This window comes from Eschrichtius robustus, chromosome 2, assembly GCF_028021215.1.
Source record: "Eschrichtius robustus isolate mEscRob2 chromosome 2, mEscRob2.pri, whole genome shotgun sequence".
In the NCBI taxonomy this organism is placed as follows: Eukaryota; Metazoa; Chordata; class Mammalia; order Artiodactyla; family Eschrichtiidae; genus Eschrichtius; species Eschrichtius robustus.
The window spans coordinates 109,614,276-109,630,050 of NC_090825.1; the positions used below are offsets into that span (position 1 = coordinate 109,614,276).

General features: G+C 35.4%; 1 protein-coding gene across 1 annotated transcript in view; it reads right to left on the reverse strand.

The window, feature by feature from the left end:
- Positions 1-15,775, reverse strand: part of MEIKIN (meiotic kinetochore factor) — a 126,872-nt gene that overhangs the window by 71,288 nt on the left and 39,809 nt on the right. The window contains exons 8-9 of the mRNA XM_068534869.1: positions 14,540-14,604; positions 5,900-5,970 (exon numbers count right to left, since the gene is read on the reverse strand). Coding sequence (XP_068390970.1) covers positions 5,900-5,970; positions 14,540-14,604 — 136 coding nt within the window. The remainder of the gene's footprint in view (positions 1-5,899; positions 5,971-14,539; positions 14,605-15,775) is intronic.

The following is a 15,775-nucleotide window of genomic DNA, read 5'->3' on the forward strand; positions in this document are numbered from 1 at the left end:
TCTCTTTCAGATAGTTTTTTGTTAGTGTATAGAAATGAAACAGATTTTTGTATGTTGATTTTGTATCCTACAATTTTATTGAATTTGTTTATTAGTTCTAAAGGTTTTTGGTGGAGTCTTTATGGTTTTCAATATAGGATCAAGTCATCTGTAAACAGAGATAATTTCACTTCTTCCTTTCTTAATTGGATGCCTTTTATTTCTTTTTCTTGCCTAATTGCTCTGGCTAGGACTTCCAATACTATGTTGAATAGAAGTGGCAAGAGTGGGCATCCTTTTCTTATTCTTGATCTTAGAGGAAGGGCTTTGAACTTTTCACCACTGACTATGATGTTAGCTATGTGCTTGTCATATATGGCCTTTATTATGATGAGGTACATTCCTTCTATACCTAATTTAATGAGAGTTTTCATCATGAAAGGATGTTGAATTTTGTCAAATGCTTTTTCAACATCTATTGAAATGATCATATGGTTTTTACCCTTCATTCTGTTAATGTGGTGTATCACATGAATTGATTTCCCTATGTTGAACCATCCTTGAGTCCCAGGGATAAATCTCACTTGATAATGGTATATGGTCTTTTTAATGTATCCTTCAATTTGGTTTGATGGCATTTTGGTGAGGATTTTTACATCTATGTTCAGCGGGGATATTGGCCTGTAATTTTCTTTCAGTGCCCTGATCTGAATTTAGTAACCATGGTAATGCTGGCCTCAGAAATGAGTTTGGAAGTGTTCCTCTTCAACTTTTTGGAAGAGTTTGAGAAAGACTCATATTAATTCTTCTTTAAATGTTTGGTAGAATGCACCAGTGAAGCTAGCTGGTTCCTTTTATTTGCTGGGAAATTTTTAATTACTGATTTAATCTCCTTGGCCATTATTGGTCTGTTCAGATTCCCTCTTACTTTGTGATTCGGTCTTGGTAAGTTGTACATTTCTAGGAATTTATCCATATCTTCTAAATTATCAAATTTGTTGATATATAATTATTCATAGAAGTCTGTTACGACCCTCTGCATTTCTGTGGTATCAGTTGTAATGTCTCCTCTTTCATTTATAATTTATTAATTTGAGTCACCTCTCTTTTTTTCTTAGTCTAGATAGAAGTTTCTCAATTGTTTATCTTTTAATGAAACCAACTCTTAGCTTAGTTAATCATTTTTTTGTCTCTCTAGTTTCTATTTCATTTATTTCTGCTCTAATATTTTAATTTTCTTCCTTCTGCTAACTTTGGACTTAGTTTGTTCTTCTTTTTCTAGTTCCCTGAAGTATAAGATTAGGCTGTTACTTGAGGTCTTAATTTTTCTTAATGTAGGTGTTTATCACTATAAACTTCTCTTGTAAAGATGCTTTTGATGTATCCCATAAGTTTTGGTATGTTGTGTTTCCATTTTCATTTGTCTCAAGATATTTTTAATAGCTCTTTTGATTTATTCTTTGACTCATCGGTTTTTCATAAGTATGTTGTTTAATTTCCAAATATTTGAGTTTTTCGGCTTTGCTCTTATTGTTGAGTTTTAGTTTTATACCATTGCAGCCAGAATATATACTTGATATAATTTCAATCTTATTAAGTTTGTTAAAGACTTGTTTTGTGACCTAACATATGATCTATTCTGGAGCATGTTTCCTGTGCACTTGAGAAGAATGTGGATTCTACCGTTGTTGGGTGGAATGTTCTATATATGTCTGTTAGGTGCATTTAGTCTGAAGTGTAGTTCAAGCCCATTATTTCCTCATTGATTTTCAGTCTGGATAATTTATCCATTTTTGAAAGTCAGGTATTGAAGTCCCTTACTCTTATTGCACTGCTGCCTATTTCTGCTTTTAGATCTGTTAATAATTGTTTAATATACTTCAGTGCTTCAAAATTCAGTGAGTATATACTTACAATTGTTATATCCTCTTGATGAACTGACCCCTTTATCATTATATAATGGCATTCTTTGTCTCTTATTACAGCTTTTGACTTAAAAATCTATTTTGTCTCATATAAGTATAGCTACCCTTGTTCTATTTGGGTTTCTATTTGTATGGAATAACTTTGTCCATCCCTTCACTTTCAGCCTTAGTGTCCTTAAAGCTTAAGTGGGTCTCTAGTAGACAGCATATTGTTATTTTTTTTTTTCATTTAGCTGCTCTATATCTTTTAAATGAAGAATTTAAAACATTTACATTTAGAATAATTACTGAGAGGTGCAGACTTATTGATAGTAAGGACTATCACCATTTTGTTAATTGCTTTCTGATTATCTTATAGTTCCTTTGTTCCTTTCTTCCTCTATTGCTGTCTTTCTTTGTGAATTGATGTTTTTTTTCTAGTGGTATGCTTTGATTCTTTTCTCTTTATCACTGTGTATCTCTCACAGATTTTTGCTTTTTGATTACCTAAGGCATTCATAATACATCTTATAATAGTCTACTTTAAGCTGAAAACAAATTAACTTCAATTGCATTAAAAAGTTTTACACATTTACTTTCCCCTCCACACACACATTGTATATTGTTTCTGTCCCAATTTGCTTCTTTATATATTTTATACTTCCTCAATTTCTATAACTCTTTAACCTATTCCAATCTAGTTTCCTTATCCACTAAAATTATTTTGCCAAAGTCATCAATTTCCTTCTTGATCCTAAATGCAATTGACTTTTAAAAAATTAACAAACTTCATATTTTACAGCAGTTTGAGGTTCATAGCAAAACTCAGCTGAATGTACAGAGTTCCCATATACCCCTTTGTGCCCAATCATGCACAACCTCCCCTACTATTGACACACTACACCACAGTGGTACATTTGTTAAGATAGATAAACCTATACTGACATGTTATTTTCCTTCTCCCTGAAGAACTTTAAATAGTTCTTACAAGGCAGGCCTACTGGCAACAAATTCCCTCAATTTTTGTTTGTCTGAGAAAGTCTGTATTTCTCCTCCACTTTTGAAGGATAACTTCACAGGGTACTGAATTCTAGTTGGTGGTTGTCTTCTCTCAATACTTTAAATATTTCACTTCACTCTCTTCTTGCTTGAATGGTTTCTGAGGAGAGGTCTGTAAATCTTATCTTTGCTCTTCTATAGGTAAGGTGTTTTTCCTTCTGGCTTCTTTCAAGATATTTTGTTTGATTTTCTGATGTTCAAATCTGATATTTCTATATGTAGTTTTGGGGGCATTTATCCTGCTTTGTATTCTCTTAATTTCCTGGATCTGTGGTTTAATGTCTGACATTTTAATTTGGGAAAATTTTTAGTCATTATTGTTTCAAATGTTGCTTCTGTTCCTTTCTCTGTTTCTTTCCATCTGGAATTCTAATTATGTATATGTCACACCTTTTGTAGTTGTCCCACAGTTCTTTTTTTTTTTTTTTTTTTTAGTCCTTTTTTCTCTTTGCTTTTCAGTTTGGGAAGTTTCTATTGTCATGTCCTCAAACTCAGATATTCTTTCCTCAGCTATGTCTATTCTACTACTGAGTCCATCGAAGGCATTCTTCATTCCTGCTATAGTGTTTTTGATCTCTAGCACTCCTTTGATTATTTCTTAGAATTTCCATCTCTCTGCTTATATTGCATGTTGTCTACTTTTTCCTATAACTGCCTTAGCATATTAATCATATTTATTTTACATTTCTGGTCTGATCATTCTAACACTACCACCACATCTGACTCTGGCTCTGATGCTTATCCAGCCTCTTTAAACAGTAATTTTTGCCCTTTAGTTAATGGCTTGTGATTTTTTGCTAAAATGTGGACATGATGTACTGGGTAATAGCAACTGTGGTGAATACGTCTTTAGTAATGCACTGATAAATTGTAGGGATGGGGAAGCATTCTACAGTTCTATGATTAGGTCTCAGTCTTTTATTGAGCCTGTGACCCTGGACTGCAAACATCACTGGTTCTTCTCAGTTTTTTCCCCCCTTGAGTTGAGACAGGATGGCTAGAAAGGACCATCTTGTAGTAATTGGGTACTTCCATTCGCCCATGTGGAAGGCTAGAGGGAGCTGGAATTGAATAATTTCCTTCCTCCACTTGGAAGGGGAGAGCTGGCTGGAATCAGGTACTTCCCCTCCCCAGGTAGGTTAGGCTCTGATAAAACCCCAGCAAGTTAGGCTATTGTAAAACACTTTCTGTTGAGGGCAGGCTTTGTTAAGAAGAACAGAATATTTTGATGTATTTCAAAATGGTTCCTTTTCCCTTTCCACTACCAGAAGCATGAGGGTATTCTTCTCTGATATTCACGGTGAGGATCTGGTAGAGTTTCTGCAGGTAAAACTCACAAAAGTGTGGAGGTTCCTCTGATGACTGGGTCCCTCTTGAGTTTTTAACTTTCAGAGTTGTCCACACTGAGCCTTCAGCAATTCATCAATCACACTTTTGGGTTTCCCACCCCAGCACTGGTTCACAGGGAGGTTTCTGTTCATGTGTTTCTGCTCTGGTAAGTCATTATTCTCTGTATCCACCTGTCTGTCTTTCCATATTTTGGTGTAGCAGTTTACTAGGTGACCTTACTTACTTCTTTGACAGATCTATAAAGAGTTGCTTATTTTTAAGTTTGTTCAGGTTTCTACTTGTTGCTAGGACAGAGTAGTGACTTCTAAGTTCCTTTCATGTTGGACCAGAAACTGGAAGTCCTCCAATTTTTCAAAATTCTTTATAACACTGGACCTCCAAGCAGCACTCAGCATAGTTGGCCACTCTCCCTTTTAGGAGCAAAAGCTCTCCTCCTTTACCTTCTATGATACCATATGCTGTTTATTTTCCCCGTTCTCTCTGCCCACTTTTCCTTTTCCATGTGACTGTAGAGTTTTTCAAGAATTGATCCTGGACCCCCTTTTCTTCCTTACTCTCTAGATACTCTTTCCCAGGTGATTTCACCCATTACCATGAATTTTAAAATATCTATAATATTGTATACTCCTGTTCTGTTTTCCTGACCTGGAAACTTACAGCCAATGACCCTTCCAACATTTTCATCTTTATGTGCCTTCAGATCTCCTGCCTTTCCTATCACATTATATAGCACCTTTATCCATCAAAGCTGCTTAAGACACAAACCTAGAAGCTTTTATTGACACCTCTCACTCTTTCATCCTCTATGTCCAATCCATAAACTCTATAGGCAAAATTATCTTCAATCCACGCATATTTTTCCATCTCTCCTACAAAACATCCTAGTTAAAGCCACCACAGTCTCCCAACAAAAATCTTTGCAACTTTCTATTAATGAATCTTCCTGCTGACACTCTTGCCCTCTTTCAATTTGCTCCCCAAAGTATATAGTGACCATACGGTATAGTGGAAAAAGTACAGGTTTTAGATTGAGAAAGACTTGTCACAAGCTCCTCAAACATATTGGTTAATATCTAAACCTCATTTTTCTCAGCTATAAAATAGCTAAAAAATAAAACAAATGAAAAACTTACCTGATAGGAATGCTATAAAAAACATATAATTAATGAAAAGCGCTTAGAATAATACTTTACACTGAGTAGCCACTCAGATAGTAGCTCCTGTTATATACAAAATCAAGTCTGAATTCCTCCCCAAAGACCTCTAGATTCCAGGCCTAATGTACTGATTTACAGTTCCTTAGCATAGAACACTGTTCTGGCTACAAAGCAAATGTGATATTTTCACTTTATATTAATTATTAATAGACATCCAATTTAAGGAAATTGGAAAAATTTTTAAGTTTTAATCCTCTTTCATTAACTTTATATAGAGTATATATTCATGCAACAATAATGCAATCTAATTGCTAAGCTCCATAAATGTTTTCCATTATTGGCTTAAATAACTGAAAAATAATTCCTATAAAAGTGTTGTTTAAAAGAAAATAGCGTGTCCCATATTAATGAAATTTATGGTTTATAAGGTTATTCTGCTTCAATACTTGCTTTTTTCTTTGTTTTTTGAGGGGTTGAAGGGTAATTTTTCTCAGCAAGTAAAACTCCACAAGATGCATTATCTATAATAAAAATATACTTTAGTATTTTAATTATTTAACCTGTCATTAACTCTAAGTACAGAAAAGAGAACTCAAATTTGAGGAAAAAATGGATTTTAATGACTATGATTTTGTAATAGTTTTAGAAGAAAAACTTAATGTATGTTGAACAACCTGACTTGCTACAGATAGGAGAAAGAATTCTTAAAAATACCTTTATCTCAAGAGCTCCAGGTTTCACAGGAGTAAATAAACTGTATATAAAATATTTACTTTTCAATTAGTAGAGAAAGTTGCATGTGATTAGAATTCTTCATTAATTATCCTTCCATTTCTACTATCCTGTATTTTCAGTCTATCCCTTTCTACTCCAACTTTTCTACCAGCATTTAAAACATACTCAGGCCTCTTTCATCTTACCAAAAACTTTATTTGTACCCCAAACCCTTTCCTGCTACATAGATCCCAATAGCCTTCCAAATCACCTCCCCTTGCAGTCCACTAGCCACACTGTATACCTAAAATACAAATCTAATATCATCTGCTTAACACTCTTTAAAGGCTTTCCACTGCCCTCAAGTTAAAACTTAAGCTCCTTAAATTGGCATACAAAATCCTATTTTTATAATCCCTGTATCGCTTACATATTTCCAGCCTCATTGCTGAGATTAAACATAGGATGCCCACTTAAATGTGAATTTCAGATGAATTACAAATTCTTTTTAGTTTAAGTATTTTCTGTGTAATAGTACAGCCTAGGCAATGTTTATGACATAATTATATTAAAAAATTATTTGCTGCTTTTCTGAATTCTAATTTCACTGGGCATTGTGTATCTTTATTTGTTAAATCTGGCAAACTTTGAGGCTAATCATTCCTCTCATCTTCATCTCCCAATGTAGAGAGAAGCTGTAGGTTTGAGAGTTCTGCAAAAGATAAAATTAGTACTAAGATTTGGTAATAGATTAGAGACAGAAATGACAAACAGGAAGGTGTTGAGGATGATCCCATGCTTTGGTTTATTAACCTACATTTGTTGAGATGGAGGACACTGGAGGAGGAAGACTAGGTTAGGTCTTGGTTGTAACAATTCTCAGTCATCAACCCTTCTTTTATTTGATCTCTTGGAAACTTTTGTTATAGCTGTTTCTAAATGTTGAAGTGTTCCATTTACATTCTTTTTATATGTCTCTTTTCTATTTCTTTTCCCTTCCTAAGTGACTCACCTACTCTAACGGCTTCAAAACATCTATACCTGACTCTAAATATTTATCTGCAGCCCCAGTCTCTGCCCTGAACTCTGGACTCTTGTGTCACAAACTGCTTTCATGACATCTCCAGCTGAAGGTTAAAAAGCCTCTTAATGTTTTAATATTTTCTTAAGGTACTCCATATGTACAGTAATGGGAACAAATCTTATATTTACATGTATTCGTCCATATAATTATCACCCAGATCAAGACATAAAATATTTCCAACATCCCAGAAATTTCCTATATGTTTTTTCCCAGTCAGCACCCCCTTTTTAAAGATTACCACTATTCTGACTTCTGTCGGCCAGAATAAGTCTTGTCTGTTCTTGAACTTCATATATATGTATAAAATAAATGAGTATATACCTGTTTGTGTTTGCATTCTTTCATGTAACATTATGTACATGAGCTGACAGATCAAATTTAATATGCGCAAACCAAAGACTCTTATTTTCCTAACTTGCTCTGACCTACAATGTTCCTATCTCAAGAAATGATACCACCATTCATCTAGTTGCTCAAACCAATAATTTAAGAGTCATTCTTGACTTTTCTCTTACCCAACAACCAGCCTAATCAGAAAATCCTGGCCCATCGCCTTTAAAATATATTCCAAATCAGACCACTGTTATCAATTTGGTCTCAAACACCATTATCTGACCATTGCAATAGTTTATTTGACAAGGTTTTCTTGCTTCCACTCTTACCCCTTAGTCTATTATCCACATAGTAGCCAGAGTGTTAATTCTAAAATATGTACCTGATCATGTCATTCCTCTGCTCTAAGATGCACTTATCAACACATTTAGAAAAAAATCCCTACTCTTTGAGATGGCATATGAGACTACATTATACCACTTGTTCACCAACTACAATTTCAACCATGCATTTTTATTTCCTCATCTTGCTCCAGTCACACTAACCTCTTTTCTCTTCTTCCAACATGCTAAATATTCCCATCTCATGGCCTTTTCACTTGTGATTCCCTTATGCTTGGCATGCTCTGCCATCAGATTTTCACATGGCCCACTCTCTCACTTCATTCAAGCTCTGTCCGGATGTGAACTCCTCAGAGAGGCCTATCCTGATTAGCCTGTCTAAAACAGCATTCCTAGTCACACACTCTGTTTTTACCCTTCTTTATTTTCCCTCATTACTCTTACTTTTGGCATTGTGATATATGTATTTGTTTATCTGTTTTTATCTGTTTATTTTCTTTCTTTCTCCACTATAACATAAACTCTGTTAGGGCAAGAAATTTTTCATGTTCCCCAGCAACTAAAACAGTTTGTGTTACACTGTAGGTGCTTAATAAATATTCATTGAATGAGTGGAATTAACGAATGATGAGATAAGGTGTCTCTGAAACATCCAAGCGGAGATGTCCGGAAGGCAGCTACATATAAGGGTTTTACCTCAGAGGAGAGTCTAGAATGGAAAATCTGGAAGCCCTGCCTTTTTATAGGACACTTATACATATCAGGGGGTAGACTGAACAGAGATTAAAATCTAGGAATCAGCCTTTAAGAACTCTCACATTTAATAGCTAATAGCAGTAGATAAGATTGCAAAGAAGACTGAACAGGAGATGTCTGAAAAGTAATTTCTTGTTTGTTTGTTTTTATTACTAGGCTATGAACCCTTGAGGGCAGGAATATAGCCATTTCTTGGTTTCCTAACACTTAGTAAAGAGCCTGACAAACAACTGGAACAAACTTGGATTTGCTGAATTAAGGAATGTGTAAAAAATAACGCTAGAGCAAGATGTAATTTATTTAATTTGAAATTTTAAGTCAATCAACCACATAAAAGTAAGAATACACAAGCATACATAATTACAGAATCAATATTCTGCCTTACTACAAGGCTTTATAAATAATATTTTCCACAGCCAAAATCTGGCAAGAACTAGATAAAATCATGATTGTTTTTGATACCCTTACCAACTTTCCCTTTCATATCTTTCTTCCCTTGTACACAAGTTCCTTAATTGTGATCTATAAAGCAAATCTTCCTTCTAATGCTCACCCTCCAAGGTAGTAGGTGCCACTCTTTCCAAGGATGTGTCCTTTTACAAGTTTAGTTTTTACCACTAGATTCATTTCCCTTACAACAGAAACCATCTTAAGCATTTTTATACCCACACTTCCTAACATAATACCTGGCATTTTCTAAATGCTCATTAAGACAACTGCTTAAAGTGAAGACAACACCAAAAAACTCCTTTTTTCAGTTCATACAAACATTTATATCCATCAGGAGCAAAGCAAGCAATTCTTTAAATTAATCCCCAGATTCTATAAAACTTGTTGCAGGAAAAAAGAAAATAGAAATCTGAAATACAATAGATGTTAATAAGGTTGTAAAGGTCTTGCTAAGTTTATTCTAATAGTAAACTAAATAACAGAGGGCCCAAAATGCAAGGCACTTTGTTGATTCTTTTATTTTTCAACCATCACACATAACTCCAGTGCATCTGTTTACTGATTATCTTCCTCTCCTACGACTGAAATTTACAAGGTTAGGGAAAATACATCACTCCCTATCGGTATATATAGTAATGCCTAGTACAGAATACATACTCAGTAAATATTTATTCAATGAATTAATGATGGGTGCTGTGGGAATAGTTAAGACCTAACCTCACATATCTTCATTTCTTAAATACAACCACACTAAAAAGCACTCAATTTCTTGGGCTACCAGTTTTCTTAACATACACTGCAGCACTCTGACAAAAATAAACAGAGGGAGTCAGGGTCAAGATGGTGTACTAGGAGGAAACAAAATTTGCAGCTCCTCACAACTAGGGTACCTAGCAGGCACCGGTGGGGGACCACGGACACCTAAGGGGATGGAGGAATCCCCAGCGACTCATGATCTCTCCTTCTGGCTTGTTCCCCCACCCCACCCCACCCTTTTTTTTTTCTTTTTTCTGTTGTGGTTTTATTTTACCTTGTTGCAGATGTTTCAATTATAGTTTTATTTTTCCTAATATATTTTTCATCTTTCTAATTTTATTTTGTTTTTTTATTCTTTGATATTGTACTGCTCCTTTTTTTCTCTTTTTCTTCTTCTTATTTTTTTTTTTTACCATGCCACGAAGCTTGTGGGATCTTGGTTCCCAAGCTGGAGGTCAGGCCCGAGCTCCTGTGGTGGGAGTTCCAAGTCGAAACCACTGGACTAACAGAGAAACCTCAAATCCCAGGGAATATCAATCAGAGTGAGGCCTCCCGGAGATCCTCATCTCAGCACCAAGACCCAGCTCTATCCAACTGCCTGCAAACTCCAGTTCTGGACGTCTCAGGCCAAACAACAAGTAAGACAGGAATACAGCACCACACATCAAAAAAAAAAAAAAATGAAGCAACAAAAAAATATGTTACAGACAAAGGAGCAAGGTAAAAACCTACAAGGCCAAATAAATGAAGGCGAAATAGGCAACCTACCAGAAAAAGAATTCAGAGTAATGACAGTAAAGATGACCCAAAATCTCGGACACAGAATGGAGAAAATACAAGAAACATTTAACAAGGATCTAGAAGAACTAAAGAGCAAACAAACAGTGATAAAGAACACAATTACTGAAATTAAAAATACTCTAGAAGGAATCAATAACAGAGTAACTGAGGGAGAAGAACAGATAAGTGAGCTGGAAGATAATATGGTGGAAATAACTGCCAGGGAGCAGAATAAAGAAAAAAGAATGAAAAGAATTGAGGACAGTCTCAGAGACCTCTGGGACAACATTAAACACACCAACATTCGAATTATAGGGGTCCCAAAGAAGAAGAGAAAAAAAGGGGCCTGAGAAAATATTTGAAGAGATTATAGTCGAAAACTTCCCTAACATGAGAAAGGAAATAGTTAATCAATTCCAGGAAGTGCACAGAGTCCCATACAGGATAAATCCAAGGAGAAACACGCCAAGACACATATTAATCAAACTATCAAAAATTAAATACAAAGAAAAAATATTAAAAGCAGCAAGGGAAAAACAACAAATAACATACAAGGGAATCCCCATAAAGTTAACAGCTGCTCTTTCAGCGAAACTCTGCAAGCCAGAAGGGAGTGGCAGGACATATTTAAAGTGATGAAAGGGAAAACACTACAACCAAGATTACTCTACCCAGCAAGGATCTCATTCAGATTTGATGGAGAAATTAAAACCTTTACAGATAAGTGAAAGTTAAGAGAATTCAGCATCACCAAACCAGCTTTACAACAAATGCTGAAGGAACTTCTCTAGGCAGGAAACACAAGAGAAGGAAAAGACCTACAAAAACAAACCCAAAACAATTAACAAAATGGTAATAGGAACATACATTTCGATAATCACCATAAATGCAAATGGATTAAATGCTCCAACCAAAAGACATAGACTGGCTGAATGGATACAGAAACAAGACCGGTATATATGCTGTCTACAAGACCCTCACTTCAGACCTAGGGACACATACAGACTGAACGTGAGGGGATGGAAAAAGATGTTCCATGCAAATGGAAATTACCAGAAAGCTGGAGTAGCAATTCTCATATCAGACAGAGGAGACCTTAAAATAAAGACTATTACAAGAGACAAAGGAGGACACTACATAATGATCAAGGGATCAATCCAAGAGAAAGATATAACAATTGTAAATATTTATGCACCCAACATAGGAGCACCTCAATACATAAGGCAAATGCTAACAGCCATAAAAGGGGAAATTGAGAATAATACAATCATAGTAGGGGACTTTAACACCCCACTTTCACCAATGGACAGATCATCCAAAACGAAAACAAATAAGGAAACACAAGCTTTAAATGATACATTAAACAAGATGGACATAATTGATATTTATAGGACATTCCATCCAAGCACAACAGAATACACTTTCTTCTCAAGTGCGCATGGAACATTCTCCAGGATAGATCATATCTTGGGTCACAAATCAAGCCTTGGTAAACTAAAGAAAATTGAAATTGTATCAAGTATCTTTTCCGACCACAATGCTATGAGACTACATATCTATTACAGGAAAAAACCTGTAAAAAATACAAACACATGGAGGTTAAACAATACACTACTAAATAACCAAGAGATCACTGAAGAAATCAAAGGGGAAATCAAAAAATACCTAGAAACAAATGACAATGAAAACACGATGACCCAAAACCTATGGGATGCAGCAAAAGCAATTCTAAGAGGGAAGTTCATAGCAATAAAATCCTACCTCAAAAAACAAGAAAAATCTCAAACAACCTAACCTTACACCTAAAGCAGTTAGAGAAAGAAGAACAAAAAACCCCCAAAGTTAGCAAAAGGAAAGAAATCATAAAGATCAGATCAGAAATAAATGAAAAAGAAATGAAGGAAACAATAGCAAAGATCATTTACCATTGCAACAAAAAGAATAAAATACCTAGGAATAAACCCACCTAAGGAGAAAAAAGACCTGTATGCAGAAAACTATAAGACACTGATGAAAGAAATTAAAGATGATACAAACAGATGGAGAGATAGAGCATGTTCTTGGATTGGAAGAATCAACATTGTGACAATGACTATACTACCCAAAGCAATCTACAGATTCAGTGCAATCCCTATCAAACTACCACTGGCATTTTTCACAGAACTAGAACAAAAAATTGCACAATTTGTATGGAAACACAAAAGACCCCGAATAGCCAAAGCAATCTTGAGAAAGAAAAACAGAGCTGGACGAATCAGGCTCCCAGACTTCAGACTATACTACAAAGCTACAGTAATCAAGACCGTATGGTACAGGCACAAAAACAGAAATAAAGATCAATGGAACAAGATAGAAAGCCCAGAGATAAACCCACGCACATACGATCACCTTATCTTTGATAAAGGAGGCATGAGTATACAATGGACAAAAGACAGCCTCTTCAATAAGTGGTGCTGGGAAAACTGGACAGCTACATGTAAAAGAATGAAACTAGAACACTCCCTAACACCATACACAAAAATAAACTCAAAATGGATTAAAGACCTAAATGTAAGGCCAGACACTATCAAACTCTTAGAGGAAAACATAGGCAGAACACTCTATGACATAAATCACAACAAGATCCTTTTTGACCCACCTCCTAGAGAAATGCAAATAAAAACAAAAATAAACAAATGGGACCTAATGAAACTTAAAAGCTTTTGCACAGTAAAGGAAACCATAAACATGACTCAAAGACAACGCTCAGATGGGAGAAAATATTTGCAAACGAAGCAACTGACAAAGGATTAATCTCAAAATACACAACAGCTCATGCAGCTCAATACCAAAAACAAAAGAACCCAATCCAAAAATGGGCAGAAGACCTAAACAGACATTTCTCTAAAGCAGATATACAGATTGCCAACAAACATATGAAAAGATGCTCAACATCACCAATCATTAGAGAAATGCAAATCAAAACTACAATGAGGTATCACCTCACACCAGTCAGAATGGCCATCAACAAAAAATCTACAAACAATAAATGCTAGAGAGGGTGTGGAGAAAAGGGAACCCTCCTGCACTGTTGGTGGGAATGTAAATTGATACAGCCACTATGGAGAACAGTATGGAGGTTCCTTAAAAAGCTAAAAATAGAACTACCATATGACCCAGCAATCCCACTACTGGGCATATACCCTGAGAAAACCATAATTCAGAAAGAGTCATGTACCACAATGCTCATTGCAGCTGTATTTACAATAATAGCCAGGACATGGAAGCAACCTAAGTGTCCATCAACAGATGAATGGATAAAGAAGATATGGCACATATATACACTGGAATATTACTCAGCCATAAAAAGAAATGAAATTGAGTTATTTGTAGTGAGGTGGATGGACCTAGAGTCTGTCATACAGAGTGAAGTAAGTCAGAGAGAGAAAAACAAATACCGTATGCTAACACATATATATGGATTCTAAAAAAAAATGGTTCTGATGAACCTAGGGGCAGGACAGGCATAAAGACACAGACGTAGAGAATGGACTTGAGGAATGGGGAGGGGGAAGGGTAAGCAGGGACGAAGTGAGACAGTAGCATTGACATATATACACTACCAAATGTAAAATAGATAGCTACTGGGAAGCAGCTGCATGGCACAGGGAGATCAGCTCGGTGCTTTGCCACCACCTAGAGGGGTCAGATAAGGAGGGTGGGAGGGAGACGCAAGAGGGAGGGGATGTGGCAATACATGTATGCATATAGCTGATTCAGTTTGTTATACAGCAGAAACTAACACAACACTGTAAAGCAATTATACTCCAATAAAGATGTTAAAAATAAATAAATAAATAGAGGATTATAAAAATGATTAGTTTCATTACTAATTACCTGATTCTGAATTTGAAGCACTCTTCGGCTTTGGAGAAATACTTTGGTCTGCTAACATCATCATGCTAGAATAAGAACAAATTAATGGGATTCTTTTACTCTTTCAGTAACTTTTGAGAATACTCAAATAATACTTAAAGACATTTCTATGCAATCAATTATCCTATAGAAAAAATAAAGCTAGTTAGAAAAAATGCTAACATATCTATATGAACAAATAGTTTCATAATAAAGGGCAATATACTTATACATTCATCAGTGTGAGACAATATGTGTAGAGGACAAAGCATAGTATTTAGAATCAGACAGACCTTGATTTAAAGCTCAGTTCTGCTACTTACACTTCAGTGGCCTTGGGAAAGTTACTTTACCTGTCTTGAGTCTTAATTATCTCATTTATGGAAAAGGAATAGCAATCTTGTTTTCCAGGATTCTTTTTTTTTTTTTTAAGAAATGATATCTCATTACCTTTTTAAAGAAAATATTTTTAAATTTATTTATTTATTTTGGCTGTGCTGGGTTTTAGTTGCGGCATGCAGGATCTTCTTTGTGGCATGCAGGATCTTTTTTTTTAGTTGCAGCATGTGGACTTCTTAGTTGAGGCATGCGGACTCTTAGTTGCAGCATGACTCCTAGTTGTGGCATACATGTGGGATCTAGTTCCCCAACCAGGTATTGAACCTGGGCCCCCTGTACTGGGAGCATGGAGTCTTACCCACTGGACCACCTGGGAAGTCCCTTGTTTTCCAGGATTCTTGTGGTAAGGATCTCAAGTAACATTAGAGATAATACTTAAAAAAAATTAATATTCTTGTCTATTTTATACTTTCACAAATGAGACTGCCCCCAATCCTATCCAAACGTGTAAAAGAGGATTAGCTATTACAAGAGGAATACAAAAGAATCAAAGCTCAGCCTCTGACCACCAAAGTGGAATTTCTGAGTCCCCAGCAAGAGAGTGGAGTTGAAAACTAAATGTGAGAAGATGATTTTTAAATTCCTATTACTGCTTTAGTGAAAAGTTGAACTCAGTAAGCAAAAAAGTATTTTATTCCTTCACATTTCCCCTTTAAATTCAACCTGTTAAAAACTATAATTCAGAAAGACACATGCACCCCCATGTTCATAGCAGCACTATTCACAACAGCCAAGACATGGAAACAACCTAAATGTCCATCAGTAGATGAACAGATAAATAAGATGTGGTACATATATACAATGGAATACTACTCAGTC